The sequence below is a fragment of the Nesoenas mayeri genome (assembly GCF_963082525.1).
Source record: "Nesoenas mayeri genome assembly, chromosome: Z".
NCBI classification, from domain to species: Eukaryota; Metazoa; Chordata; class Aves; order Columbiformes; family Columbidae; genus Nesoenas; species Nesoenas mayeri.
In genome coordinates this window covers 37,422,554-37,438,540 of record NC_137542.1, presented here as the reverse complement: position 1 = coordinate 37,438,540, position 15,987 = coordinate 37,422,554, and the positions used below count along the sequence as shown (strand labels likewise).

At 41.0% G+C, this 15,987-nt stretch overlaps 1 protein-coding gene across 2 annotated transcripts in view; it reads left to right on the top strand.

The window, feature by feature from the left end:
- The first annotated feature begins 282 nt into the window (after nucleotides 1-282).
- CHD1 (chromodomain helicase DNA binding protein 1) overlaps nucleotides 283-15,987 on the top strand; it is a 65,655-nt gene continuing 49,950 nt past the window's right edge. For both annotated transcript variants that reach the window (XM_080362043.1, XM_080362042.1), the window contains exons 1-2: nucleotides 283-629; nucleotides 2,519-2,715. In XM_080362043.1, the coding sequence (XP_080218169.1) occupies nucleotides 2,663-2,715 (53 nt within the window). In that variant the 5' untranslated portion in view covers nucleotides 283-629; nucleotides 2,519-2,662. The remainder of the gene's footprint in view (nucleotides 630-2,518; nucleotides 2,716-15,987) is intronic.

Sequence of the window (15,987 nt, the reverse complement as noted above, 5' to 3'; positions counted from 1 at the left end):
TGCGGCGCCTCTCCGCGCCGGCCGCGCCCGGCGCCTGCACACAGGGCTGGGAGCTGAAAAGGCCCCCGCGCCCCTTCCCTGCGGCAGGCCAGTGAGGGTGGGCGCTGTCGACAGCCCCGCCGGCCCCCGGCACGGTGAGCGGCCCATCCTGCCTTCGCCACCCTCCTCCCTCCTCCAAGCGGCCCGGCGGCGCTGTCCGTCGCCTCCGGCCATGGCTCCTCCTCCTCCTCCTCCTCCTCCTGCTGCTGCTGCTGCTGCTGCTGGTCGGTCCCAGGGCGCAGGACTGACATCACGCCCGGGGTTTCCATCCGACCGAGGGAGGGGGAGGCTCGGCGGAGCGGCAGCATGATGGCGGCGGTCGGGAGGACTTAGGAAGCGGTGGCGGAGCAGAGCGGCGCAGCGCCCACTCTGGTTCTCCCTCCCTGGTTCGGGGCCCTATTGTTCGATCCGGCGAGTAAGCCGACCGCGCGGGGCTGTGAGGAGCCGGCGGCCAGCGAGAGGAGCGGCGGCCTAGGCCCTGCCGCGCTTTCAGCCCCCGACCCTGGGCTGCGGCACGAACCTCCGCGTGGGGCGTAGCGCAGCCTCGGGCCGGGGCGGCCCTGTGGGAAGGCCGGACCGGGCGCACACAGGTAAGTAGAGGCCCGCCATGGCCTCTCTCCCTTTCGCCGGCCAGGAGTTGTGTGGCTTCCGAGGATGGAATGGGAGGCGGCCGGTGCTGAGGAGATGGGGCCCCGGGCCCCTGTCGGCCAGGTGGGAATGGATGCCCAAGGCGGGCCTGGGTTCTTAGGCCTGCTCGCTGTTTTCGGCGGAGGGAGGGAGCTGCGAAGGCCGAGGCCGGCAGCCGGAGTCGAGCCGCTCTCGCTGGCTCCTGCGGGGGGAGCCAGTGTCGAGCCGCCCAGGAGAGTGGAGAACGGCCGTGGCTGTGCTGTGGCCATGGGGGGCGCCGGGGGAAGCGAGCGAGGGAGGACAGCTGCGGCCTTGGGGACATGCGAGGGAGCCTTGGCCGGGAGCGGCACTTGTGCAGGCCGCGCCGCCGTGGAGGGCCCGCTCTGAGAGCGGGAGGCAACGCTCGCCCCAGCTCCCACGGGAGCACTGTGAGGGCGGGCAGAGGAAGAGCAGGCGTGGGAGCGGGAGCGCAGTGCGGACGGCCGGGGCTGGGATCGCCGCAGGGCCGGAAACGGGTGCCTGGGAGCAAGTTTCACCGCTGCTGGAGGTGTTTCCCGGGGTTCAGAGGATACTGGGCCCTGAAACAAGGGGATGTTTGTACGCGCGGGAGGGCAGGCGGCGGGGAACCTGCTGCCGGGCGGCGCAGAGCGTGGGCTTGCGGCCGGGCCGCGGGGAGGGGCCCGGCGCTTCTTCGCCGTCGCGGGGTCCCCGATCGCGCTACACGGCCCCTCGGTGTTGCAGGCCTCCTTTCTGTGACTTTCTCCTCCCTCTCCGCCTTTGTTTGCTGGCCGGAGTGGCCCGAGCGTCTGACTGCATTTCTCACCCCGGAGCGAGGCTCCCTCGCCCTTCCGATGAGCCATGCTTTGGGCGGTTGCGTATTAGAGGAGAGCACCTCAGGGCAGGCGGTCATCAGGCGAGCCCCTGAACAGTTTCATACCACTAAATTGTGAGAGGGGCTGCACTTTATCAGCGAGTTTATACTTGCAGTCCATTTAATGCCAGCCCAAACTTTCTGTAGTTGCATCGGATACTGCAGTGATGTGATTTAAGATACTCTTGTGTCTGAATTAATGATCATTCCATCTGTGGGATCTTGCTTGTTTGATTTAGCGGAGACAATTGTTTTAAACGGGTTAGTCTTTATCTTCCTACGTCCACCTACAAGTGCATGTAAACATCATATGCATATCTAGAAATGCTTCCACTATGTTTTGTGCATGAAGTACTTTTTACTAAGCAAATCTTAGCAGAACATTAATATCTATGGTTTTTACCTACGTGTTCGGGTAGGCAGTTTTTCTTTAAAATTTAGATCTACTTTTCCTGAAGACAGTACTATGTCAAAAGTTAAGCCACAAGGATGCAGACATGCAGTAAACTGTTCTTCTCACCCTGCAATGCTAAAGTGAATGTATTTTCATAACATTTCATATTCTGCAGCTATTAGTTCAGTAGAAATTGACATCTTTATAACACCATCAGTGAAAAGCTGCATAAAGCGACCTGTGTGCTGGAACTCAGCTGCAGTCAAACAGAAAGCTGGACAGGTCTTTCATATATTTTGTGTATTTCATTTAGTTCTTCATTTTTTTTAAAGTGTAACTAATAAGAAGATGTGTACTTCTCTTGATAATTTTTTTTTTCTATTTTTCATAGACATCCAGAGAGATTTTAATTTGGGGGGGAGGGTTAAAAGAACATGGTGCTAAAATGATCAACCATGAACAGATAATACATAAAAAGCTTTGTGATGTCGTCTTTCACTGTTAGTGAAAGACCAAGTTATTTTTGGTATCTTTTTAGTTGAAAACATACTTTCAAATTGTGTTAACATTTTCCTTTACTATTTTAGGTATTTTGGGACAAATCTTGCATACTTCCAGAGAACAGTAGAGCAAACACATCACCTGGAAAACATAAAGTACCAAGAAGGGGATTCTTGATATCCACATTGTAACCTGAGTGGACTTATATTTTAAACTTCTTAATATTTACAATGAATGGGCACAGTGATGAAGAAAGCATAAGAAACAGTAGTGGAGAGTCAAGGTAAGCACTTCCTCATTTTAGTTATTCTTGGCTGTGTATTCTCCTGTATTTTGTTTAGTAAAGCTGGTTTATATTTGAACTTGGTGCCAAAGCTTCCTGGTTAGCTAGGATACCATAGTTAGGAGGACTAGGTGTGCTTTCTTTCAAGTGCCTCATCTGCTTGTTACATTCACATCACTTCAGCTAAGAATTGTAATGATCTTGTATACACCTTACTTAATAAACCTTAAATAGTATTAAAACTGCGTTAGCATCCAATAGAACAGTACTATCCTTTTGAGAATAAAAAATCTCTAAAGTGTGAAAAGCTGATACATTGGATTAGAATGTTGAAATAAAGCGACTGTCTATAAAGTTGTATATGTCTGTGTTGTATAAAACCCTCAACTAGACTGTCTCTAAAGGTAGAGAAGTGGGCTCTTCATTTTCTTTTTTGATATAGAGTACCTCACGATTATTTCCTTTTTAGAGTTGTCAGAGGAGTATCAGTGAAAGTGCTAACTTGGTTTTCTGAAGTGGAAGTACAGCTTCCAGCATGTTTTGTTGTTGGTTTTTTTGGTTGGTGTTGTGTGTGTTGGGGTTTTTTGTTGGTGGTGGTTTTGTGGGGTTTTTCTGTAATTAAAAAAAAAAGTATAAGTCCTCTAATGTTCAATGCTAGTCTTCAACATAGCATATGGAGAGCGTTCATGTGTTTGGAAGAGCCTGATTAGAACTTCCCTGCATACATGCAGGATGTGAGCCAGTTTGTAGGGGTGGATTTAAGCTCTCTTTGTGGAGCAGTGCTAAGTGCAAACAGTCCTTCCTGTGCTAGAAAGTTTAGATTTCTAAAACTGGAAATATGATGAATGCTGAAGGGTGAATAAGTCAAAGTAAACTTGCTAATAAAAGGTGGTTTTATACTTCCAAGACGTTGGTTGTGACTGTGCTGTTATTCTGCTCATCTGTCTTCCTGCTTCTCTTCCTGATCACAGCCTGTTGAACCAGTTAGCTGATTCTGTCAATCAGAGGGACATAAAGAAAACTATTTTCAGTGGACTTTATGGAAAATTCCAGTTGAATAGAAAGAGATCTAAATTATTGCCTCAAATGAAGAAATGCAAGAAGAACATAATTGCCAGCTCATCAGTCAGAACATGCTGGCCATTGAGCTTGCATGTAGCAAAGTGCATGATGGAGTGGGAAGAAGGGGAAGAGATAATTGTTTAGGCAACTTTAGGTGCAAATCACAAGGAAATCTATGAACAGTAAAACTAAATAAACTTTAACTTTGAACTTTATGTCAAGCTTCCTGTTATACAGAGAAATGTCCTAGAAATCCAGTAATCTTTCAAAACTAGGAGTAATTTGTAGGGTCTGATACATAATTATTTCTGAAAATTTCTGCTTTCATTGAAGTTGATACTATTTCAGTTAGCAAACAAATTCAGAGTTTCTCCTAGTAGGGGATGAAATATTCCTGGTTACTTAAAAAAAAAGGAAAAAAGCGTAGTCAGATGAGAAGAGAAGCATGAACAAATAAAATTATGTGAACAAGGCTAGCCTTCTGAAATGTAAGACCTCCAAAAACCACGAATTTACCAGAGGTACTGACTGATGATTTTGTATGTGAATTTTCTTACTACTTGAAACCAGCCACCTTGCTAAAGGTATATGGGAAACCTACTTTGTTTTGAACTGTGACTGCCCATAAATACCAGTATATCAAAGTTACTTAACAGTCGTAGCAAGTCCTAAGACTGAACAAGCTAAACATCATGAAGTTCCCATGAACTTCATTAAAAGTAAGTATGAGGAAAATGCATAGTACTCAGAACTTGATACTTGCCTATAAAGCAGGACTTTGGACTTCATCTTAAATGTTCTGCTGAACACACCTTAAAGCTTTAAAAAGCTTTAAAATGCTAAAAATGTTTTTTCCTAGGCTTGTATTGGCCATTAAGTACATACTGTAATTCACAAGCAGGTCTTAGAAAGCTTATTTTCATGTTTGCCATGTATTATCAGGAAACTCTTTTTTGTAAATGAAAGGTGAAAGTTTTCCATTTTAAATGATGGTACCTTCTTCTGTCTAGCCTAGTTCCATTATTAAAATAATTATTGCAAAAGGAGTGTGACACAAAATATCTTTATATGACTTACCCCTGTTGTTTAGTCTTTTTTCTGTCGTCTTTGTGAGTTTCTAGATAGTTTTTATTTGAAGAAGAATTACCTTAGCGAGCTAGTACTGCACACAGATAGCTAACTGTAGCTTGGGAAGTGTTGCTTTGTTTAGCCTTCAAGTCTGGAAATGTGAACTCTACAGAATGGAAGTAGACATCAGTAAGAAAATACGTTTACGAAGCTCCTAGTGGTCCCATTGCATTCAGAATGCTAGGGAGGGAAGGGGAACAAGTGAAGAAAGCAATAGAAAATTGCTGCTGGGAATAAATTGTAAAGAAGATCAAACTCTGAAGAATTCATAGAAAAGAAGAAGAGATGAAGGCCAATCCAGTGATAATCTGAACAGCAGCATTGATGATGACTACAAGAAATCTTTGAAACTTTGTGTCGCTTTGCAAATGTGACACTTTACAAGTACAGTAAAGCCATTCACTTCCTTTGATGTCTAGTGTAAACTTCCGTGGCTGTCATTCTGGAGTGACAAGCTTGATAACAATTAAATATAGCTTGATGTAGGGGAGCTGCTGTCATCACTTCTATCCTTGTGGATATTGCATTGTATTGTTTTATGTAAACACTGTGACTTGGAGAAGTTGTGGAAAGCCAGCAGTATTTCAGCAGCAGTAGGAGGGCTGGAGAAAGTACTGATCACAAACCTTCTATTTTTTTTTGAGTCAGCATGGTAGTAAGGAATTGTAGCTGTCCTTTACTCCCTGTGACTGGCTGTGAAGTTGGACTGTTTTCTGAAGTGTGGGAACGGAATGTCCAGTTTGCCATGCTCCTACACTTCTTTCCAGCATTGCATCTGTTCATCTGTTTAGTAGATGAGCCTTTCGCTTTTTGCTGGTGTTGAGCCTGAAGTTCTGTTTTGCTACAAGTGGAAAAGTGCATCTCTTGTGTTTTTGTGGTTGAAAAACTGGCTCCACTCTTCGGACTTCCCGTGCTTATTTCAGCAACCTCTGAAGCTGTAGTTCAGTACTAGAACTGAGCATGATGGAAATTGTAGACTAGCATAAACAGTATTATCTAATCTCATTGCTTGATGATCTAATTTCTGAGGAATAATTACAGTGGAATCTACTCTCCACTTTCTTGTTTACTTGAAGTCACTACTCAGAAATATTTTTAGGTGGCTCAAGGTAAAACGTCACAGATACTGTTCATCTGGACAGCAAATGAGTGTAGACACAAAAGCTTTATAGCAATACTCTGAGAAGCTGACTCTTAAGTCAAGCAAACCATCTTTGTGTAGAGCTCTTGAAAGCATCCTGTTGCAAACTTGAGTAAATACATTAGGGTTAGATAGCAATAAGAAAGCTTAATCAGCAAGGAATTGTGGTTATACCAGAACTGCAAGACAAACTCCAGGTAGAACAGGGACTGCAGAAGTAAAACATTGGTGCAAATGGACTAACAAGCTGATTTCCTGTCTTTTTGCCCTTTCGGTATTTCCTGCAGAACAAAGTATAGAGGACTTAAGCAAACCTTCGTTCTCTGTAGGTAAAAAGGGATGTGCTCAGTGCAGTTTAACTGGAAGGTAGCTGGCTAGAATGTATGGTAATCTTATTTTTGCAGGAAGCAGAAAGCAGCTGCTTACACCAGAGACTTTCGCCATTAATCACACACCTGAAAGCTGATTTTAATAGAAGGTGGTAATTTCAGTGAGTTTGCTTTGTCAACTGAAGATAGTCAAGACTTTTGTCAGTAGGTTTCAATTTACTATATAAATCCATACCTTCTGTAGGAGGTAAATAGATTAATTGAAAGCTACAACTTCAGGTTCTTGCTTTCAAGAAATGTGAGAGTTAAAACAGACATTCCTCAAACATATTTGCAGACTTATCTCCATGTGCTGGCTTCTTTCTGGTAGAAGTTCAATAGATAATAAAAATGGATGTGTATGTTGAAAGAGTATATACATAGAACTATGCATGTAGAGATAGATACTTACATGTTAGTGCACAGGAACTCTCAGATCAACAGAAGTCAGTGAATGGTAAAGGAAACTGTTGGTAGAACTTACTGTGAACAGCTAGCAGATAAAGCAAGCTCTTCACTTCTGTTAGCCATAATCTTCTCTTTGGTTAGGGAGTTGCTATTTTATCAGGAATAATCTCTTGCAGAATTAAGCATACTAAAGCATGAGGTGTCCAGATCCAACTTAAAAGCTTCTTTTAACTTCTTTTGGGGAAGAATTCAGATAGAAGATGTATCAAAGCCCAAGTGTTTGTTTTTTTTTTTCTAGAAACCTTTCCAACTAAATAAGAAATTATAAGTTTATTATGCAGCTTATTGTTGCTATGCGGTTTATTATTGTGCATATGATGTCTAGTTTGGCTTTTGGACTTCTGCTGAGTTTATCCAGGTCCCAGTCTTTGTCTAACGTAACTGGCTGCTAAATACCTGTTCCACATATTTTAGATGCAGTTCTACCCATTCTGAGATCTTCAAAATTTTAGCTGATGTGAGCCTTTCACATTCCTCAAAACAAAGTGAAGTTTTGTGATATAGGCAGTGTATACACCAGACCTATGCACATGTGGCCTCCCAAGTGTTGTGGAGGTTTTTGGGTTTATTTTCTTTTTTTTTTTTTTAATTTTCTTTTTTAAATTAAATTCCTTTTAATACTTTTCTGCTGGTTATCTACAAGGAGCTTCTGGTAAAGATATCCTTGTGTTGCTCCTGGAACCAGCTGCATGTTGAAAGATGGTCAGGTTGCACAAGAGAGTAGTAGACCCCTGGGTACTGCTGATATCTTCTGCCTGTGAAGGATTTCTGGAATTTCTTTGCTCTCTTAAGCTGCGTGACTTCTGGCTCTCAAATAAAGACTTGCAATGTGGTTCATAGGGTCATGAAGGCTGGTAGGTGATCAGTATAGTTTTGATACCTCTGCTTTGGGGGAAATTTATAGTAGTGGCAGCAGATTATAATCTGCAGGCCTGGAAATAAAATGCATCTCTTTCAGTTCTTGTCCCATATCAGAAAAACTCAGTGGAGTTCATGCTTTGTAATGGCTAAGGAAATAAACAGGAAATAACACTTTATAGCCTGACTTTATATTCTTTGGTCCCTCTGCTTTTCAGTGATGGTGATAAATAAGATAAATCTTCTGCATGCATTTAAACCAAATTAAATAGTTAAGATTTCTTTTAAAATAAAACTAAAAAACACATAGCATTTACCTAAACAGTCTTGCTTTTAGACTTGCAATTTTAAGTTTGCCATTTAGTATCTGTTACTTCTGCGTATTTTGAATGGGCTCTTAATATTTAAAGGCTTGCCTTCCTTCAACTTCTGGTAAATTTTAAAAACCAAAACAAAGAGAACAATGACAACAAGTCCACTGTCAGATGCTTTTCGAAGACCCCGCACAATTTATTTTTTTTTTTAGTGTGTTGAACTTTATTTTGCTCAAATTGGTATTCTTTTCCCTGCTGTTTTTAAAACAGAAGATTCTTAAGGTAGCTTAACCTAATGAATGCATTTGGAATCATCGATCCTGGATCCATTGTTAACCTACACCTCACACAGGAGTCTAAGTTCTCAATCAGTTCTTTTATAATGTGACTTGTGTAGCTTTCCGTATTAGAATTTCTCTTCCTAGTACCTTATGTAAATTAGCAGACTTGCTTCCTCGTTTTGCGATCTGTCAGGGGCACCTTATTTTAATGATTAAGTTAGTAAAGCTCAACATAAGGTGTTTGAAGGGAACTAATGACTTTCTGACAGGCTACTTGCTTTTAATTTGTTTCAGTGATCTGGCTGTTTAAGCCTGTCATCTCTCCAAAGCATTCTTCGGTTTCATTGTATTTATTGAAAACAAACAAACCACAGGTAAAAACAAATGTGAAAAATTCTCCTTTGGTGCTGTCATTAAGCTGCATGGCTTTTCTTGCAAAGTACTTTGTAGATAAGTACTACATGCAGACATAAATTTCTATTGAGTATGGAGGGAGCATCTGGAGACAGTGATTATAAAGAAGAGCAGAGAAATTATTTCAGTGTGTCGAGCTTCCACATCAAGTAAGATTTGACAAGTGCTGCTGTACAAATACAACTGCTTGACTCGAGGGCTACGGGTGAGAAAGGTTTCCTGACTACATATTCTGGAAGGTGCTTCTTATAGACTTTACACCTCAGTTTGTTGACGTGCATTAAACTATAATTTTTCAGGTAGAAATCCCATTCTGAGAACAAGCTACTTGTTTTTAGTATATACTGTTGCATGCCTGCTTCTTCAAGTCATTATTGACAGCTAACTTTGTCATCATTGCTGTGGTTTGTTTGCATGGTAGAGAAAAGTGTCTCAGTCCAACAGTACTGAAGAAATCATCATTAGTGCTTTATCTATCATATTTGTTTCTGTTTCCATAGCCTTATGATCCTCCACAGTTGTGTAGAGTCTTGTGTATTGCTCTCTGTGTTTGGTTTTGGCTTGGTTTTTTAGTTGCTGGGTTTTTTGTTTTCTTTGGGTTTTGTTGTTGTTGTTTTTTTGGAGGTATGGGTTTTTTTTGTTTTTTTTGGGTTTGGGGGGTTTTTGTTTCTTCATCTTTTTCAGTTGAACAAAGTGCAGTGAATGTACTGCAAGGTTGCTGATTCATGGACACCTTTAAACACATAATACCATTTTCATTTTACCTATTTATTTATTTAAAAAAATATATTATTTGCCTGGGGAAGAAGGCTTATGTGACACATTCTTGGAAGAGTGACTTAATAAAAGCAGGAATTGCATTTTGAGTAATGAAGTGCCTGAAAGCACAAATGGTCTTTAACAGTTAATGTTAGCAAATACTGTACTTCAGCATACATTATATTGACAACGTCTCTATTCTGTAGCCTAACCCCTCTTTCCATCTACACTTCCTATTCTAGTCTTGATAGTGTTTGTAATTTCTGTGGGAATTGGGTTTGTTGGAAGCCCATTAATGAGTGAGGAAGACAGGAAAAAAAGGAAGTTAGACTGCAAAATAGAGTTGGTTAGAAGCAGTCAGCAGTAGAGGACCAGGGCAAAGGGAATACAGAATGTGACATGATGAAACAGGGTAAATTGTCAAACACAAGTGAACAGTTAGCTGAGAAAGAAGTCTTGTATGCTGACTGTTTCTCAGATTGTGTTTAAGGTAGGCAGAGATAACCAGAGTTGTTGAACAAAGAAAGTAGGCTGGATTGTCCTGCAGAGAGACTTGTCTTGACTATGTTCAGAAAGGGTGATGGAAGGACAGCATAGTCTTAATTTATGATAGCTGCCTGAAAATAGTAGAGATTTTTCTCTTACTTTGCAGTTTTAATCAAGCATTTTTGGGAAGAAGTAGAAATGAGGGTACGGAAGCACAGGCAAAAGGCTGGTTAAGCTGTACCCAAACCATCTCTTACTCTACCTCAAGTGTCCACAGCGTGGTGGGTAAAAGCGTCCACTTTTGGCTTTTGCTGAACTGTTTCCAGTAAAACATCTTAAGCAAAGGCAAAGACTGTGGCCTGTACAGGAAGAGAAATGGCAAGAAATAATGCACTTTGCCTCTCCTTTTCTGTAAGGGGAACTCGAAGGAGCAGAGGACAAGAATTGCTGTTTCTGAGATAATATTTATGTAACAACATTAGACAACAGGTGAAAGGTAATTTTGACAGTATTACAGTCCTTTTCTGAGGAGATACTTAGTGTTCCTGCATCTTAGCCCTAGAGATATGATACCAGAATCTTGGTAATTAGGAGTGCCAGTCCAAGTGATTAATTTTGTGGAGGTCGGTGGTGTGACTTTGCAGTAATGGGCATTACATGTTGCAGGAAGAGTTAGTCAAATTATGGACCCTACCTAGACTATATGAGATGATACTTAAAGCTCTATCTAGAGGAGGAGTCACTTATAGACTACACCTTAAAAAATGCAGGGAAAATTAAGAAACTCCCTAGGGAAAGGTGGAAAAGTAAGTGACCAAGGTTGTTGTGTCTGCCTTCACAGCTGTTATCTCCCTGAATTTATGGTATAACATCTTTATTATATAACTTAGGTTCTGTTTCTCTAATGCAAGTAAACTGTCTTGCTGTCAGACAGGGCTTTTTTTGTCTTTAATGCAGCAATTATTTTTAAAGTCAAATTTTAGTACAGTGTGAAATGCTTTTACTTATTATTTGGTTTACAGAGGTAGCTTCCATTGATTTTGTGTAGCTAATATGCATATTTCCTTCTTAGATTATCTTGCCTTTCTTTTTGCACCTCAAAGATTAAACCGTTTCTGGACTTCTGCTAATAAAACTTGTTAAAAGAAGAGATTACTTGTATTCAAGCTCTGAAAAGCTTGTAGACGTCTTTCAAGCTGATAATGATTAGTTTTGCCTTGTTATAGCTGGCTGTTAGGGTATCCATTTCAGCAGATCAAGAAAATGTCATCTGAGCTATTAGAAATCTATATCAAACCTCCATATCGTGTATGAATTTTCATATGAATTTCAAAAACTCGAACAGTTATGTTTTTAAAAACTCTGGCAAACAAGCTCTCTAAATTTCCAGTGATGCTGGTAGGCACTGCAGTGTAGTAGGAGTTCTGTATGCTGTTTCCCTTTTTCTTAGTCATGTCAGCAATGATATGCTTTGTGGGAAATGGGAGGAGTTACACCATGTAGCAGTTTAAGCACTTCAATAAAATATTTGCAGTATATTGTCATACACTGTGGAATGTGTGTGTATTAAAATTGAAAAATACCAAAAAAACCCTTTTCCATTTGAAATCTGTTTAGTTTTTGTTAAATTCTGCATTGATATGCACTGTTTTATACTTCAGTTTCAGGACAGCGGTCTTAAGAAATACTGCCTGTTCACTCCTGCTTGTTCCGTTCCTTCATCAGACCTTTAGAATGTTTATTAAAACAGGCTGTTTTGAAAAGCAGAGGCTGTTGTCTCTAAGTGATGGTACTGACACCACAGAGGGGATTAGAGAGCAGCAACAATGATGTCAGAAACAATTATTCTTGTAGAGCCCTTAGCAACATGTGAATTTATTGACGAGGAGTGAGAATGTTTTCAGAGTGCTCACACTACTGCTTGTACTGTTGTACGAAGTGTGTGAAAATTGCTGAAACTTTAAGCAAAGGGAGCAGTTAAAGGGAGACTTTAAAGTTACTTGTTCCTGAGGCTCCCCTTTATTGTGAGGAGATGACAGATGTGAATTTTCTTCTTGAATACATGTGTGTGTAAATATGTGCGTACTCCTAGTGTTAGCATCTAGAGTAAAAGGATTTAATCTGAAATACCGCTTATGTGGAAGAGGGTCTTAGGTAATCCTGTCAAAGGGATTACAGATTTATGTTCAGTTTCAATAGGCAAGTCTTGCTTAATGTGTCTGGGATAGGGAGAAAGGAAGGCTTCTCTCTGCTATATGGTCTCCGATATTTTTGTTGGTGAACTCTTATCAGTAAAAAATATTTGAACATGCACCTCCAATGTATGTATAGTTCATTTGTAAATTACATACATGTACTGCCTTACTAACACCACCATTATTAGACATAAAAATGAAATAGAAATTTTAAAATTATAAGATAAAGATCTTATAAAGATCTTCAGCTAATCTGCAACTACCTGAAAGGAGGTTGTAGCATGGAGGGTATTGGTCTCTTCCCCCAAGTAGCAAGTGACAGGACAAGAGAAAATGACCTCAAATTGCGTCAGGGAAGGTTTAGATTGGATATTAGGAAAAAATTCTTCATGGAAAGGGTTGTCAGGCATTGGAACAGACTGCCCAGGGAAGTAGTTGAGTCACCATCCCTGGAGGTGTTTAAATGGTGTTTAGATGAGGTTCTCAGGGACATGGTTTAGTGCTAGAGTTAGATTTAGGTTATGGTTGGACTTGATGATCCTGAGGGTCTCTTCCAACTGAAATGACTCTATGATTCTATTCTAAATAATATTTGAAAATATTTTACTTTGTTAATAGCAAAAAACTACTTTTGCACTCACTGAAAAAACAACGATGAATATTCTTATTGAAGGTATGGTTCTAAGTTCAGTTTGGTTTGGTACTTGGTTTCAGTGGCTGGCATGGCTGAAAAAGATACCTCAGAAAGATACATAGTTCCAAATGAAAGAAGTGCATCCTTAACTGTCCTTACTAAATTATTATAGTAATTTTTTCAATCCTATCAACTAATTAATGCGAAGTTTTTTCTTAAAATCTGGCTAGTAAATTTCTAGCTGCCTTAGTGTCAGTCTGTTCTTGCAAATTAATGAGAATGTCTTGCAGTTTGATTTTTTTAACAAATGTATTTGAATCCTACTGAAACTTTTTGGGAGATTTTTAAACAGCTTAGAAATTTCTGTCTCCCAGCTTTTTAAGTGTATAGATATGACAGTTTTATAGGTGACATGCATTGGTTTTGCCAATAAAATTTCATAATTATGGAAACCTTTCCAAACATCTGTTTTCAAAGTGCTCTCTCCAGAGCATCAGTTTCTTTTGAAAAGCAGTTGCTTTCTCATTTTTATAATGTCACTTCACCTGGAAGGTATACACTAAGTGTATTTACTTTTTAGAAACTGCTAGGTAGTGTCCTACTGGTGACCACGTGTTTTCACAGAAATTGTCAGCAAATTTGCAACACTTGTCTCTTGTTTTAAAAAAAAAAAGAAGCAAAAACCCCAGACCCCACCAAAAACTAATCTTCAAGGTCAGAAATGGTTTTAAGAAGTGAACCTTTCTTGGTACAAAAGGTTTTTATGGTCACTCCTCATCTCATCACAAAGCATTGTAAAAATTTTACTATTGAACAGTCTTGTTTTTATAAAATGAGCTATATCAATGACATACTTTCACACTTTGTACACTTCTTGCTTCAGATTGTTTGCTACAGGAGCTTACCTGTGGGTGACGTAGTGGATTAATTTCATGTGTAGTGTGATCTCTGTCACGCTTACTAGAATTCTGCTCTTCATGTATTTCATCATTGAAACAGAATGTAGCAATGCTCTAAGATGGGTCATGTTAGAAGCATCTGTACTTTCATGCAACTGAAACCTTATACAGTGCATGGTTTGTTCTAATAGTTATTCAGACATTTACCAACGTTTCCTATGCATCTTTCAATAATGTTTGCTGACAAAGAAATGCATGTGGTATGTTTTTCCCTTTCTCTTAGATACAAGAACCTCAAAAGAGGCTTCTAAACATTTTTCATTAAGTTTAGTGCAATTTTGTAAAGTACATTACTGAGTGTCACATGCCTTGAAACACTACTGGGAAAAAATAGAGGTTTGTTGTTTGTGATCTGGATGGTTATTTATAAAAGGTCTTGCTGATTGTGATGGCTTAATATTATTGTTAGCTAGTGTCTCAAGACACAGTATACACTTACGGCAAGGTAGGGGATGTAAACACATATTTCAAATAGTCTTGATAATGCCAGTTTTTTTGGTCCAATTTCTTGTTGGTCATGGCTTTTTACCTTGCAGTGTGTCAAACAGATTGTACAGGAGAAGTGTCAGTTCCACCATTTTCTTGTGCTCATAGTATTAGTGGCATCTACCGCTAAAAGCTTGGCTTCTTACAGGATGAGAAGGCCTTTAGTTAAATCTCGGCATTCCTCATGTCAGTTAGCAGAAATATGGATTGTCTTTCTCACAAGGGCTGCTGGCTTTCAGAGGTACATTTCTCAGTTAAGTCCCGAGGCAGGCTGGGCATGTCATAATGAGAGGCAATGACTTATGGTTAAATTTTGCATATGTCAGCATTACATGTGAAACAAATAAAAATCCAAGTACACATAACGTCCAGTGATTTTACACCTATAGTGGGAAAGTTCTTGAGGAGATTGATCTCTGGATGTTGAGTTGATAGGGTGTAGCAAACAGCTAGTATCTATGCTGAATAGAAATTGCAGCTGAAAACTACTGCTACAGTAGTTCTTCAGTAACACTTCATTTTCAGTACCCCACTTTTTCATTACGGAGACTGCTTAAGAGACATGGCCTTAAAATGCCACAGAAATATTTTGCTTTTCCATTTTACATTTCAGTACTCTTTACGTAGCGCTCTTTCTGTGTCCCAAGCAAGTATTTGCATATTTTGATGGCTTTCTTGATTTTTAGGAAAAGTTAGGTCTATGTTTTTGCTTGAATGCTGCTGCTTTCTTACAAGTGTTATTTAAAAGACAAGGTGCTCATTTATATCAGAAGTTGATTGCGAGCGGTGGAGGAACAAGCTAGGCCAACTCAATGTGAGGGATAACGCATTGTTCCTCCGCCGCTCGCAACTGGCGCCCGAACAGGGACCCCCTCGCCAAAAAGGGACTTAATTCGACATAAACGGAAACAACTATTATTACGAGAGCGGTGGACGCAGACAAGCACCGGTACCGCAGCAACCGGGGGGTCAAGAGCGACCGAACGCTGGTCACACGGCGTGTCGTTCCGAAGGCCTGAGCCGTCCGAAAGGGGTTCGCCGTCTGCGGGGGCTACCACAAAGGGCTGCAACTGGTGCCAGAATCAGGGAGGCACCAGCACCTGATGCCAGAATCGGGGAGGCATCAGCGATAATTATAGGATAAGAGTATATTTCGTATTATAGATAGTGTATAACTGCCGGCAATATGGATCTCGAGGTAGCCCTAGATTTATTACAGCGCTTTTTAGAAAAGCGGAGAGTAGGCTGTATCAAGCATTTGGCGGGATTAGTAACGTTAGGTAAGGTTAAGGGTTGTTTTCAGAATCCGGATTCTCTTTTTAATGTTAGTGAATGGCGAAAACTAGGGGATGTGTTATGGGGTATGGTTATAGATGAGGATAAATCAGCAAAGAAACCAATGAAACCATGGCGGGAAGTTGTAAACAATATTAAGAGGTATCAGTTACAAAACAATTTAGCCGCGGTTGTAACAGAGCGGCCTGGGGAGGAAGGGAGTGTATCGTGTTCCAGTCCCCCCTAGGGGTATGCCCATTACAGTAACTAAAAAAGTAAAAGCTGAAGTTACTGGTTCTGTAAGCCCCCCTCCAAGTCCCTCCTGGACCGCGCTCCCCCCATCAATCCCTCCGCAGCCGCGCCCCCCCCCCAATCACTCTGCGACCCTGCACCCCCACGGCTCCTCCGCCGCCTGAGAGGGAGGAGGAAGACGAAACTGTGGGT